Source organism: Mytilus edulis, chromosome 8 (assembly GCF_963676685.1).
Source record: "Mytilus edulis chromosome 8, xbMytEdul2.2, whole genome shotgun sequence".
NCBI classification, from domain to species: domain Eukaryota; kingdom Metazoa; phylum Mollusca; class Bivalvia; order Mytilida; family Mytilidae; genus Mytilus; species Mytilus edulis.
This window is the reverse complement of record NC_092351.1, coordinates 32,329,639-32,345,157: the sequence shown is the minus strand read 5'-3', so window position 1 is coordinate 32,345,157 and position 15,519 is coordinate 32,329,639. Positions and strand designations below refer to the sequence as shown.

The window sequence follows — 15,519 nt, the reverse complement described above, 5'->3', positions numbered from 1 at the left end:
AAGATCCTGTTATTCAGTAGATATTAAAAAAAACTGATAAGGAAATTCCTTACTTAAAATAGACACAAACGTTGTTGTAAAACAAATCCCCAAAAATGCATTGAACTTTGGTGTTGGTTTAATTACAAATGCTTATTTTCTAATATGATTTCAGATCTGTTTCTGGTAGAATTGTCGGAAGTGTATGGTGGTTTTTCACTTTAATCATTATATCCTCATATACTGCAAACTTAGCTGCGTTCCTTACAGTGGAAAGAATGAACACACCCATTGAATCAGCAGAAGATTTGGCTAAACAGACACAAATTCAGTATGGTGTATATGAGTATGGAACTACAGCTGACTTCTTTAGGGTAAATTGGAATTTGACTGTAGTTGTCTATTTCCTATCTTGTTATGCAATAAGGGGCGCATCGACGTAATATTTTGAGATTAAACAGTTTTCATGAACATGCAAATGCATGATTAATAATACAACGAAATGTTGAGGTCACGGTCATATGATGATTTAAGTAATTTAAAGAATGCAATTATTTGAAATATATCATGCAAAAAAGCAAATAATTGTATTTTATTAAGGTGGTATGGGAGTCTAAACTAAAAATGCTTGAATTTGTTAATACTTTGTCAAAACGTAGTACATATTGATATATGTTCAAAAATATAATAAAAATTATTATAGGTCACCGCGCAAAATGACACATTTCGTATGGAATATACAGGAAAAAACATTATAATGTGATTATTAGCTAAACTATATAATAGAATTATAGAAATACAATATGAGAAGATAGCTTTAAGAAAATGCATTGAGAATATCAAAAGAAAAGACATGGTCACCGTGCCTTTTTTACGGCTAAAATACAAAATAGCTAAATTCCATGTACATTCCTTCAGAAAATGCACTATTGCAGAGTTAACTCCCCTTTAATGCCAATTTAAAAACACTAAAAATTAAGCTAAAATAATCTACACCTGAAAAAATATAATTAATTATAAGTTTTGATATTATAAATTTGTTCGTTTAAATGCAAATTCACATTAGTTATCTTTATTCCTGCATCAATTTTTGCTAATATAAAAAAGAAGATGTGGTATGATTGAGACAACCATCAACAAGAGACCAAAATGACACAGACATTTACTATAGGTCACCGTACGGCCTTCAACAATGAGCAGTGCCCATACCGCATAATCAGGTGTAAAAGGCCCCGATACGACAATGTAAAACAATTCAAACGAGAAAACTAACGGCCTTATTTGTATAAAAAAATGACCGAAAAACAAATATGTAACACTAAAACAAACGAAAATAACTTGATTGAAAATCTCGACCTTAGATTCTATGTTTTGTACAATCAAAGATGGCGAAAGACACCCATACCACCTTAAATTAAGAGTTTTACTCCCCGATTAAAGTTATTTAAGAAACAAAAGATATTTACATTTGCTTCACTCACAACACGATTTATGTAAAAGCAAATACATGGATCTATTAGTCTCTTGTTGTTTAGTAAAAGTTTCGAATACAAGTCCTAAGAAGAAAGTTTCCGTCTCCTTTCTGTTTGAAACAAATCTTCAATCTATGTTCATTGCTTTCACAAACTCGGCAGAAATGAAGTCAACCTCAATTTACATGATTTAGAGAAAGCTACTTTTTATACTCGAAATACCTTAAATAAAAAATCATCAATAGATATATGTGTTTTTATACACATGTCTTGAATGTGTCGATAGTACATTTGTAATGTGATGAACTAATTTGCTTTATAGCTTTCAAAAGTGGCCATTTACGAACGTATGTGGGCCTATATGACTTCTGCACAAGATGTATTTGCAAAGACAACAAGTGAAGGTGTACAACGAGTTCGAGATGAAAATGGCAAATATGCGTATTTGATTGAGTCGTCAACGAACGAATATAAAAATACAAGAAAACCATGCGATACAATGAAAGTAGGAAATAATTTGGATTCAAAGGGTTATGGAATCGCAACACCAATCGGATCCGATTTAAGGTATGTGAATACATTTATTTATTGTTCAGTACTTGTTTGTGATATATTCCAATAGCGTTAAAAAAGAGGGACGAAAGATACCAGAGGGAGAGTCAAACTCATAAATAGAAAATAAACTGACAACGCCATGGCTAAAAATAAAAAGACAAACAGCCAAATGATAGTACAGAAGACACAACATATAAAACTAAAGACTAAGCAAGACGAACCCCACCAAAAGCTTGTGGTGATCTCAGGTGCTCCGGAAGGTTAAATATCATAAGAATGGATTGTTCGACGAGTGCACCAATCAACAAACTTAAACGAATGCATGTCAAAATATTGCAAAACTAAACCTGTTTTAAAAATATTAGACGAGAACTCAAGGTCAGACAAATAAAACGAATGAGATGTTTTCTTGATACACTTCTTTATCTTACAGAGATTCATTAACGCTTGCAGTTCTCCACTTAAGAGAGAAAGGAGTATTACAGTCATTAAAGAAAAAGTGGTGGGATGAGAGATCAGAGTGTGGAAAACCATCAGCAGCTTTGGTAAGCAATTAGGCTTTGCTCATTGTTGAAGACCGTACGGTGACCTTTAGTTATTAATGTCTGTGTCATTTTGGTCTCTTGTGGACAGTTGTCTCTTTGGCAATCATACCACATCTTCTTTTTTATATTTAGTTATAGGAACGTTATATTTAAAAAAAATAAAACAGTGCAACTCAAAATTCGTTTAGCTTAGTTATTATTAGATAATTAAATTAAAGAGCAAAGATTTGATTAACACTTTTTCCATATCAGGGCATTCAATGGCTCGTTGTTGTTTGTCATACGTTAACCAATAGCTGCTAACCTCTCATTCACTTGATGGATAGTTGTCCTATTGCCAATCATACCACAACTCTATATTCATGATATTAAGTTGCAAATAAAACTAAATGTATCTAAAAGATATACAAGTATTTAACTTTAATAAATGTAAAGACGATTTGACTTGTTGGTTAAATTTTACCCGGAATGACTTTATGGGCTTTCATTTTAATCTCATTGATAGGGAAAACATGTTCACACTGGCAAAAATTGAAATGTTAGAATACAGTCGGACATTAATTTCCACTTTTATTATGGATATTCTATGACGCGGAATTAGGGTCATAAACATCGAATTTAGCATAAGCTTAAATCATTTTAGCATATGCTATATTATAATTTAGCATGTGCTTAAATAATTTTAGTATAAGCTAAATTCATTTTTGGATAAGCGGAATTCATTTAAGCAGAAGCTAAAATCATTTTAGCACAAGCTAAATTCATTAAGTATATGCTAAAATAAACTTTAATTTTAATATTTATGTCCTTGATTCCGCGCCAACATTTACGTATAAGCTAAACAATTCAGCATATGCTAAATTGATTTTAGCTTATGCAAAAATGAATTCAGCTTATACTAAAATGAATGTAGCTTAAGCTAAAATGAATTTAGCTTAAGCTAAAATTATTTTAGCATATGCTAAATTATAATATAGCATATGGTAAAATGATTTAAGCTTATGCTAAATCCGATGTTTATGACCCTAATTCCGCGTCATAATATTCACATCTCAGTCAATATACGGGTGCATTGGAGTAAGTGTAACAGTAGAATATATACCAAAGACGCAATTGTGATTGACGTAATAGGAGCGCAAAATATTGGTTTTTAGTACAAATTGAAATGTTTGCTGCAAAGTTGAAACAGAAAAGTACATAGGTATCATTTCAGTTCGTCATTCTGTTTTTCATCACTATGATATTTTATAATACTTTGTAGTACATCCAAACCTGTATTATCTTTTTGTCCATTTTTGCCATATGCTTTATAATATTTTATCAGTGTCTCATAACAAAATCCAATGCTGATGACTATTTTCGTTAACAGGATGGCAGCGAAGCAGAGTTGAAACTAAATAACGTAGCTGGTATTTTCTACATTTTGATTGGGGGTTTAAGCTTGTCGGTTATCATTGCTGGATTCGAATTCCTGTATAGGTCTATCGTGGATTCCAGAAAATCCGAGGTAAACATAAAGCACAACAACTCTTATAATTAACATAAAAACAAAACACGTATATCTTGCATAAATGTTTAAAAGCTGGCGAAATGTTTTTAATGAAAAAATTATGATAGTTATAAATATTTTTTATACCAAGAGTTGTCATTCTTTCGAAATGTCTGAAAAAGTAAGATCACAAAAATACTGAACTTAGAGAAAAATCAATTCGGAAATTCCATAATCACATGGCAAAATCAAATTACAAAACGCATCAAAAACGAATGGACAAGATCTGTCATATTCCTGACTTGGTACAGGCATTTTCAAATATAGAAAATGGTGGATTAATGGTGACTTGTTTGTTCACTTACAATACCGTTTACTTAAATTGTAGTAATGAACCGACGACATTGCATGGCAGAATAATATATAGGGTACACAAACAGTTAGGTTCATTCACCTCATCTCACAGAGTAACACATTTTCATTATATTTCATAGAAATACTAACAAAGAAAAGAAATCATGCTGGTGTATGTGTTTGATAAATCTTTATTTCAATTCTTCCATTGTAAAACATTATTTATAATGTAAAATATAACAAAATTGTCAATTTCTCTCATGTACGCAATCATTTACTTATGTGCAGCAAGGGTTTGGTACCATTGTCAGAAACAAAGCTCGCTTATCTTTCCGAGGATCTATGGATTCGGGTAATCCAGAATCAACAACTCCTTTGAAAAAATCTGGATCGTCAGGAACAGTAAGTATTTATGAATTGCCAGTTATAAATTGCATTTAAATATATTTATACTGCATCGTTTAATTAGTTGTTTGCACTGTTTCAGTTTTTATTTCCTTGTGTGATGCACTTGAAGAGTCATGATACCTTGACCATGTGTTTTTATGCCCTATGTATGGGCATTATGTTTTGTGGTCTTGCGTCCATCCGTCGATTTGTTCGTCCGTCTGTCCCGCTTCATGTTAAAGTTTTTGGTCAAGGAAGTTTTAGATGAAGCGTAAGTCCAATCATCTTGAAACTTGGTACACATGTTCCCTATGATATGATCTTTCTAAGTTTTTCTTGTTATTTCCACGTGTTATACATGTGAAGAGTTGTGATACCTTGACCATGTGTTTTTTTATTGTTGTTTATTGATGAGTTATATGTTTTGTTATTGTCAACGATTCATGTTTCCCATTTTCATGTAAAACATATATTCCACGAGTATTTACATATAGGTCACCAGTTTCTTCTATTTGTGTTTTCTTCTGTATTTTTCTTTCTTTATTGTTTTAATACTTTAAACCTCATTTTTCCTGTTTTGGATTGGATTAGTTTGAATTGTCTCTAATTAGATATAGGAAGATGTGGTGTGAGTGCCAATGAGACAACTCTCCATCCAATTAACAATTTATAAAAGTAAACCATTATAGGTCAATGAACGGCCTTCAACACGGAGCCTTGGCTCTCGCCGAACATCAAGCTATAAAGGGCCCTAAAATTACTAGTGTAAACACATCTTTTTAAATTCAAATAAAAATATGAATATGTGGTACGTTTACAAATGAGACTTATTTCTAGACATATCATATGACGTAACAGGTAGTCACGATAGGTCACCGTACGGTCTTTAACAATTTGCAAAACCAGAACTACTATTACTATAAAGTTTGCACCGTTAGAATCAAACCAACGACGGAACAGAAACAAAACACCTAATAACTAGCATAAACTTTGCCTGTATTATTTTCAACACACACAATTTCATGGTCTTGAATCGAAAATGTAAATACATGTTTTTGAAATGTCATAATGGAAATGATGTTTATCATGTCGACAACCAAGCTGCCTTCCGTTTTGAGCTATTTAATATTGACTGTTAAGGGGGCTCGCGGGCATAAACCTTTTTTTTTCTAACATAGGATTTCCCCATATTTTTCTGTAAATGAACTTAATCTTATATTTCATAGAAAAAAGAATAAAAACATTTAAGTTCATTTAAGCTCACAATCTGTATAAATTACTCTAAATTATAGGTATTTTCTGGTAACTTAACAGAAAACCCTTGCCGTTTTTGGCACAACCTTTTTGATCTTTTGGTCCTCGATGCTGTTCAACTTTGTACTCGTTTCGGCTTTCAAACTTTTGTATCTGTGCGTCACACATAGGTCTTGTGTGGACAAAATACACTTCTGGCGTATTAAAATTTTGAACTTGTTGCCTTTTGTTGGCTGTTGTTCGTGTGATTCTTTGTCAATTGTGTTCTCCAATTTATTTATATTGTAGTCCTGTGTTGTCATTTTGATGTTATATTTCACATGGCCATAAAAGTGCGAGGTTTGGCATGCCACAAAACCAGGTTCAACCCACCATTTTTTCCTTTAAAAATGCCCTGTACCAAGTCAGGAATATGGTCATTGTTATATTATAGTTCGTTTCTGTGTGTATTACATTATAACGTTGTGTCGTTTGTTTTCTCTTATTTTTGAGTGTAAATTCACATTGCGATAAGACGTGTCACGGTACTTGTCTATCCCAAATTCATGTATTTGGTTTTGATGTTATATATATATGTTATATTTGTTATTCTCGTGGGATTTTGTCTATATGTGTTACATTTTAGTGTTATGTCGTTGTTCTCCTCTTATATTTAATGCGTTTCCCTCGGTTTTAGTTTGTTATCCCGATTTTGTTTTTTGTCCATGGATTTATGAGTTTTGAACAGCGGTATACTACTGTTGCCTTTATTTTTCGAGAGAAGCATACATTTTTGTAAAATTACTTTTTTTTCTGTTGAACTAATAGGAAAAATAAAAATAATATCGAAATAAAAAATGTTAATTACAGAAAAAAAGATATTTCAATTTTAATGCAAAAAATGGCATTTTTTAACCAAAGGGAGATAATTTGGAGCTTTTTTAATGATATATGCATTTTGAAAGTCATCTAGGCAAACACGTATTGACTTTTTGGAATGATTTTTGTTCCGTATGATAAAGTAACAACTAATAAAGTAAAAAAAAAATTTGTAATGAAGACAAAAACACAATTTTTTTTTCTGAGCCTCCGTAAGCGTTAAACTGCATGCTACACGATATGGATACGGCAAATGTGCTATTTCAAAAACATCTTGTACAACGTTGATTAAGATATGTGTTCCTTTTCATCCGTGGCCGTCACATTTGACAGATAAGGAAATAAAAAGTGATAATAGGGAAAACATGCCTGTATGATACTCGAAGCAACAAAAAAAAACCCACCAAAAACAATTAAAGTCAACATACAAATAATGCTTTTTTCTTTTACAGTATACATATACAGGACCAACACAGCTTCCAGGATTTGATCCTTATGTTGATACAAACACACATACTCAAGTATGACACCAAGGAATTAAACTGATGATTGTGATATTGAGTTCTTTTTATATATATTTATGATATACGAGTAAAAGATGTTCAACAAATTAAAGAGCACACTTGTGTATGTTCAATCTAAACAGATTTAAAATGATGTTCATTGTGTATCATCATCGACAATTGCACTTACATTTGGTATCTTTAATTACATTTGATTACAATTTTATTTACAACACAGTAATATGTGATTAAAAAGTTGTTAACGATATCATAATGTCGTTATAAGATTTTGATGGTGTCAATGTATTATTTGTTTACCCTTCAACATGTTCAATGTTGAAAATTTAAATTATTATTCTGTATTAAATTTCACCACGAAGAGATATAGGATAGAGTGAAATACTGTAAATTTAAGTAATATGTTGGTAAAATCAACAAATCCTTTGACATTTACATTAATTCCTTACGATTTCTACATTTGCATGGTCCACTATATATGTATATACGTATAGACTTAATAATTGAATATAAACAATAATGTAGAACAAACAAAAACAATTGCAGTCATGATAGCTAGATATAACAGAGAATAGTGTAGACTCTTCTTATTTTGTCGTATTATAGCTACCGATTGTAAATTTAATTTATAACTGTATTTTGCACCTTTGTTTTTTGTTTTGTTGTTGCTTAAAATGGTTAATGCGAAATTGAACCCTTATATGTATGCAATTAATTCGAAATACTTTAACATGTATAATCACTGAATTGGAATATAATTCGTATACACATATTAAGTTATTGTGCTTACTTAAAGATATCATAACACAAAGTACAATGGCTGTCCAAGTGTATATGAGATATGAGAAAGCCACAGATCATTTAACATTATTGCAGTCTTTCTTTATGTACCTTAAACAATCTGAATTGCAAGAAATAACTCTGCTATACTTAATAAATTGATAATTGTTTCATTCCATAGATGGATATTTCTACGTGAAACAACTGATATGTTTGTTTGAAACAAATGTAAAACCAAACAAAATAAACTGATATTTGTATCATTTTTGTGTGGATTTATTTTATATAAGAAAATTGATGTACTTTAATTGACACATATCTAACTGTTGTTATATTTGTTTAGCTTAGACACTAGTAATGAAAGCTTAAGTAATAGAAGGCAATTCAAGATTTAAAAAGAAACATTGACAGTGTCACCTTCCTGAAATCGTCTGCAAAATAGAAACAAAACAACATTATATCATCTGTATCTGCTCATCTTATTAAAAACAATCGGATAACATTACAATGTACAAAAATGTGCTATGATTTGTTAGTGTAATGTTATTATGTGAAATATAATTAGTTGTAATATCCAATTCTTAAGATACTGAACATCTCCTTTTAATTCAAAACGTATCCTTTCGTGACAGGTCTAATGAGCATTCAGAATTAAACAATATACCTAACGAGACCAGTACAAAATTGTAGGCAACATCAAAATGCCGCGTGCAATGTTTATACAAGAGACACAAATCAACGTGTCACGGGTTTATCAAAGTTCATTAAACTGGTTTGTTTGCCAACGGAATTAGGGAAATTGATTGCTACAGCTTCCAGATATCTGGACATACATTGTTAGTGTTAATATTTCACCTTTATTAATTTATTCGTATATTAGTTCCACAACATTCATGTAGTCATTTTGTACATATTTGTTAAATATTCTGCATACAAAAATATTATACACTCATTTTTATTTGTAGTATTCTATTATATAACATAACCTTGTTTGCACCTATTATAATATGTATTTATATAATGAAACGAAAACTATTGTTTTATGTGTAATTTTGTTAAATGATGTCACAACCAGTTCATGAAATTTCAAGTGCAAAAGAAAACATTGTTATAGGAGTTAATTGTACTGTTTATGTCTTTCAATAAAATCGAAATAGTATTGCTTTTTTAAAAGCTTGTTTGTATGCACACATAACGAAATGTTTAACATTATTGTCCATGTCAATTCAATCTTTGCAACACATACTATAAATGTGTATTTTTCAGGATAATTATACAAAATCTCAATATTTACAAATTAAGTTAATCAGTCCATAGCCGATTAAAATATTTGTATTGGATAAATTTTTCAGAATGCATTTTAGAATACTTAATATGCTTTAAATTATTTTCAGATTGTAAGTTTAAAGGCATATGAAAGGAGTTTCATTTAATGTTAATGTTATTTAAATTAGTTAATTAATTTTTTTTTATATACAATACAAATTCTTGTATGCAAGTCTTTTGTTTCAATAATTACGAGTCTATAATGTATTATCGACATATAATATTCATTCTGTAATTGTTGATCGAAAGCTAATTTTCTTTCGAGTTTGTCGTCAAAGTTTACTGGATTATGGCATTGATATACAACCAACAAAGAGTACTTGAATCAAGTGACAAATAAGTGAATTGACAGTGCCATGATGTTGTTTTAATTAACTCTGCGTTTTTGTTTATATTACCAACCTTTCCGAAACATTTTTCCATGATTAGTTATTTTGTATGTGCTCTTTAAGAATCAGTTATAAATCTTAACCTTAGCTAACAGAGCACGTATCTGTACGTTCTTTCATGTCATTACCGTTTGCACTTGGTACTTGCGCTGTGAGGTGGCCGAAGTTCTAACTGCATGCTGTGAAAATATCGGTAAATTAATTAACGGGAAGACACTAACTCCACTAAAATAAAATTCAGCTTTCAAACATTTTGGAGACAAAATTAAATACTTGCCATTTTCATAATACTATTCAAAACAAGGACTTTGATCGATAAGTTTTAGTTTCACAATACTTTTAACCACTTAATCAATTACATCGTAAGAAGGAATATAAACATTTTATAAATAAACACCTATATGTATCAAATTCATGCAAAGGAGACAGCAAACTTATAATAATGCTCATGAAACAAAAAGACAAAACACAAGATATAAACCAACGACAATGCATATACCAACATACATACATGTATCAAACTCATGCAAAGGAGGCAGCGAACTTAATACAAATTAAACGAAAAGACAAAACACAAGATACAAATCAACAACAATGCATATACCAATATACATATATGTATCAAATTCATGCAAAGGAGACAGCAATCTTAATACAAATGAAACGAAAAGACAAAACACAAGATATAAATAAAAACATGGTGTATTTTTAAAAGAAGTTGTTATTCGATGTTAAACTACCTTTTAAAAACTGAAGGGTAACTATGTTCTATCGGTACTTGATGTCTTTAATATTATTGTTTTTGTTGTACTTATATGGATGCAATTAGTAAAGGTCTTTACTACTGCTTTGCTTTATACGGTTTGTCCTGTGTTCTGTAGAAAAACCACTGTTAAATGTAAGTCATATCAAAAACGTTATGTGCCTTTTTTAAGCCAAGGAACCAAACTTTTAATACACCAGTAGTTGTCGATCTTTAATCGTTTTTGGCTTCATTTTGGTAGTAGTTCATTACTGTAATGCTAAAATTAAGCAGTTGGTTTCCTTTTTTGAATTGCTTCACATTTTGTCCATCTCCGGTAGCCAAGGGTTGCGACCCAGTTCCCTCCTCTCCAACTTCGTCAGATTAAGCCAAGATAAGTGATCACAATGCTGCACTATCTAAAGTACGGTAGATAGAAGTCGCGTCCATTTCGACTACATCATTTATGACCAATGGCAGCGCTTGAAGTCTTTTCAGTTCTAAGCTGTACACATTGTAGTGTTTACAAAGCAGGAGCTCAAAATATACGTTGACATTCAAATATTTGCTCGAAAAACGTACCTACAAACTTTAGTTACTTGATTGTCCGATGTTTGGGAGTAAAGACTGTTATACAATCTACACGTGGTCATTGTTTATCTATATCTTCCACATTTACACGTGATCATCTAGAAGGCGTTTTTTGATTAGATGCAACCCGCAACTACTGCGACCTATGTAAATTATTACCGCGTGGTCATTGTTTTTAAACATGTATACATTTATTTGCTATCATAATATTTTTTTTCAAGAGAAGTCTAGATCTTACATGAAGAATTTAAAATCTAAATTCAAATAACATGTCAGATTCAGAAGAATAATAATTACTTAGTTCTTTTTGTAATTGTGTGACAACAAATTCTTGATGTAGACTTTACGAACTTGTAATACTGAGCAGGCTGATGACCTATAAATAAAATAACATTGAGTTTAAATGTTTCCTATACGATATCCCTGTACGACGATTAGTTAGTGTTGCTAGTCTTTATTTTTTGATGTTTTGTCTCCTGTACTATCATTTGTCTGTTTGTCGTTTTATTTTAGCCATAGCGTTGTCAGTATATTTTCAAACTATGAGTTTGACTGTCCCTCTAGTATCTTTCGTCCCTCCTTCGGGAAATACTGTTTGGTTGGTCATTCTAGGTTTTGTTTGGTTTGTTTGTAGCTTCTTTTTTTTTTTTTTTTTTTTTTTTTTTTATCCCAGATGCTTTTCACGGTTCACCTCAAAGTAATTATGAAGGAACAGATGTTGAATTAACCCATTATTTATCGAATAAAAGTTGCTAAAACCTAATGACACTGAATACGGGAGAATTATAGTATTTCTATGTTGAAGTTTGTTATACAGGTTTTTGCGTTTTAAACATTTTCCTCGTGTAGTTTTATGTTCTGTTTCAAAGAGTGGACATACTTCGTTAATATTTATGTTGTATTGTGATGCCCTTAACTTTAAACATATCTGTTACATTTGTACAAGTGGGATGTTTAGATAGCTAGGAAACTATGTGTTTCTACTTTTTATTGAAACCAACAAAGTTATCAACAAACCTTTTTTTATGAAATGAATAATTATAGTACAATTATTTACCGCTGATGGTAAGACACATTGTAAGAAATGTTTGCCTTACATTTATATGGACGTTGTGCTGAATATTTTCGCAGCAGATTCTTCAATTACTACATGAAGCTGGTTACTCTTAACTAATTTCATAGCGTAATATGTCAGATGGGCTTTTGTAGCAAGTGCCCTTTTTTGGACGACATACACTGTTACAGTATGATTAACTGTACACCATTTAGAGAAGCATTAGGATTCCCGTAAAAAGAACAAACAAGAAAAAACACTATCACTACTACATATTTCCTTAAGCTTAAAATGGTTTGAGGTCAAAAGTATTCCACATTAAAGAAAGAAACAGGATGACAACAACCTTAAGTGTTGTTCTTTACTAAGTTGAATTACTAAATAGATAATCACATTATCTTTGGCAAGGCTAGACCCTATAAGCCTGCTTAATATATAAAACAAATTAGTGCTGATATTGTTGAGAATTAAATAGCTTTTACAGGTTTAACAAAAAACACCACAAGAGTCAAATAAATTTTCAACTTTTGTTTAATGATCTCCTTAAATTATTGAATATCAAAATATGTTACGAGTGAATGATTGTATGATCGATATATCTTCGTGGTAGCACGTCAAGTCAACGGTTTTAAACGATACATGTGTTTTATACAATACTGTATCTCTAAATTAACTTGTGTGAGAATATTAAGAATACATTTGACAGAAAGTATCTAAAATATCTGGAAACGATGGATATTGATAAAACTTTTTTTTAAATTAAAATCTTGATTAGGTAATATTCAGATGTGGTTTTTTTTTGTGTGTAATGTTTACAGTGGAGATCACATCTAACCTTCCATTAGAACTTGTAGAATAATAGAACTGTTCTAGGTAGAACTGTCAGGGTCAGTTCTAGGGTAGAACTGTCAGGATCAGTACTAGGGTAGAACTGACAAAATTTGTTATAAATAGAACTGTCAGGATCAGTTCTAGGGTAGAACTGTATAAAACTGTTCTATGGTAGAACCGTATAAAACTGTTCTAGTTTGAACTGCCCAAATCAGTTCTAGTCGTAGAACTGTCAGCGGAATTGAACAAATCAGTTCTAACCGTAGAACTGTCAACAGAACTGTCTAAAACTGTTCTAGTCGTAGAACTGACCAAACCTGTCAGGATTGTAGAGCAGTTCTACATGATTTTTTTCATATATATACTATTCTTTTAACTTATTTATATTTAAGACAAATAGTTCCTAAAACTGTTCTATGGATAGAACTGACTTAATCAATTCTTGCCGTATAACTTACCAAATCAGTTCTAATCTTAGAGTCTTTCTAGACTTAAAACTGTTCTAATCGTATAACTGTTTAAAGGTTTTGTCAGTTTTAGGACCGGTAGAACTGTCTAAAACTGTTCTAGGTTAGAACCGTCTAAATCAGTGTTAGGTAGAACTGATCAAATCAGCTCTAGCTAGAACTATCTAGAAGGTGTCAGTGTGACAGATCTACATACTGTCCTTGAACAGTCATCCTGACAAATTCTGACTATTGGAGGAGAGGTTAGAAATGATCTCCATACTTATAATTGCATGTAATTTGAAAATAGACAAATTAATGTGGTATGAATTGTAATGACAGATAAGCATTAGGAACAATGGAAAAGATGTTAACAAAGGCAAGTCATCATAGAACCTTTTACATATACAATAAGTAGAACCTACATCGTACAATAAGCTATTAAGCGTACCGATATGACAAAATGGGAAATCAAAAGTGACAGTCATCAACCTGATTGAATGCATGAAAGAAAGGTAGCGACCTGCTACATGTAAAAACCTTCGATTTTAGTTATCTGACTTGGATCATGATTGTACCAATAAAATGCGAAGGGTATAATATTTCTGTGAGCGCACAGTCCTTTGAATTTGACTTTAATAAAATCGTAAAATTGTATGCACATGACAGACGGTAAAAGAGAAACTTCAAACTTTTTTAATTTTTTTTTTATATATATTGGTTGTGTGCTCATTGGAGATGAGAAATTTATTTGCTAGTTATGCCTAAACTAATTCGTTAAGGCTTAATCCGAATTACACCTGATATAAGGTTTTTATTAAAAGTTGACGTTATTCGATAGATAGGTCACAGTAATGCAATAAATTAAATTTCAACTTTTTCTTACTTTGTACATAATTTTATGGTTTTTTTTCTCATGGGTCAATTATATTAAGTGTTGATGTATTTTCCCTGTTAAAAACTTTCGTTCGGATGTGTAAATACAAAAAGGTGCAGTCTTGTTTGGAACATTAATTCAAATACTTATGGTTGTGTACAACAATGTAGCTCTAGACCCTCGACAGGTAAAGGAATCCGGGCAGTATCGCTTCATCAGGAGTCCTGTACGTCAAAAATCCAATGAGACAAAATATCCGCAATCCTTAGACTCAGAAGATAAACATGACTGTACAGAACAACAAGTAAACGTACGTTAATTACCAATAATTACAATCATTATCATCCATCGAACACATGCATTTTTTTTTTTTGTATTTGAATAAACGTGAATTTTCATATGAATAAATCTACAAATGTTCTCCATGAATAAATCTACAAATGTTCTCCATGAATAAATCTACAAATGTTCTCCATGAATAAATCTACAAATGTTCTCCAGGAACTTAACATACAATGTCGTTGTCCCTATTTAATATTTTTGCGTTTCTTACTGTAACATTGTTAGTGCGCCAATATCAATTTTTTGCAACCATAACCATGCCATACTTGATCTAATCAGGTACCAGACACTAAACGGTTTGTATTGATTTTCAATGCACTGAAAATGTAAGCAAGTATGTAATGATTGTGTATGTATTGTACAATGTTAAAGTAATCGACGTAGAACCACATGATGTAGATATAAAAGAAATCATAGACAAAGAAAATAAAACTACAATGTTGATTATATCTGAGGTAAAGGTTCTCATAGAAAAAGATCGTCAACTTCACGACAGACATTAACCATCAACACTTATTGATATTTTACACCCAAATGTGATTTTCATAGAATTGTTGACTTAATGAGATAATCTATAAGCGTACCGATGTTGTCTCTTTGAGAAAATAAATGCGTAATACATAATGTCTTAAGCTTTTAGTACGAAAGCAACATTTATACATCAATTTAAACTCCATCATGAAGCATTCAGTTGTAAATACTGACTTCTGACATGCGCAGCACAATT

The 15,519-nt window shown here is 31.2% G+C and overlaps 1 protein-coding gene across 1 annotated transcript in view; it reads left to right on the top strand.

The window, feature by feature from the left end:
- Positions 1–9,360, top strand: part of LOC139485385 (glutamate receptor-like) — a 35,353-nt gene extending 25,993 nt beyond the window's left edge. The window contains exons 12-17 of the mRNA XM_071269833.1: positions 155–353; positions 1,774–2,018; positions 2,440–2,551; positions 3,921–4,058; positions 4,683–4,796; positions 7,346–9,360. Coding sequence (XP_071125934.1) covers positions 155–353; positions 1,774–2,018; positions 2,440–2,551; positions 3,921–4,058; positions 4,683–4,796; positions 7,346–7,420 — 883 coding nt within the window. The 3' untranslated portion in view covers positions 7,421–9,360. The remainder of the gene's footprint in view (positions 1–154; positions 354–1,773; positions 2,019–2,439; positions 2,552–3,920; positions 4,059–4,682; positions 4,797–7,345) is intronic.
- Positions 9,361–15,519: the final 6,159 nt, after the last annotated feature.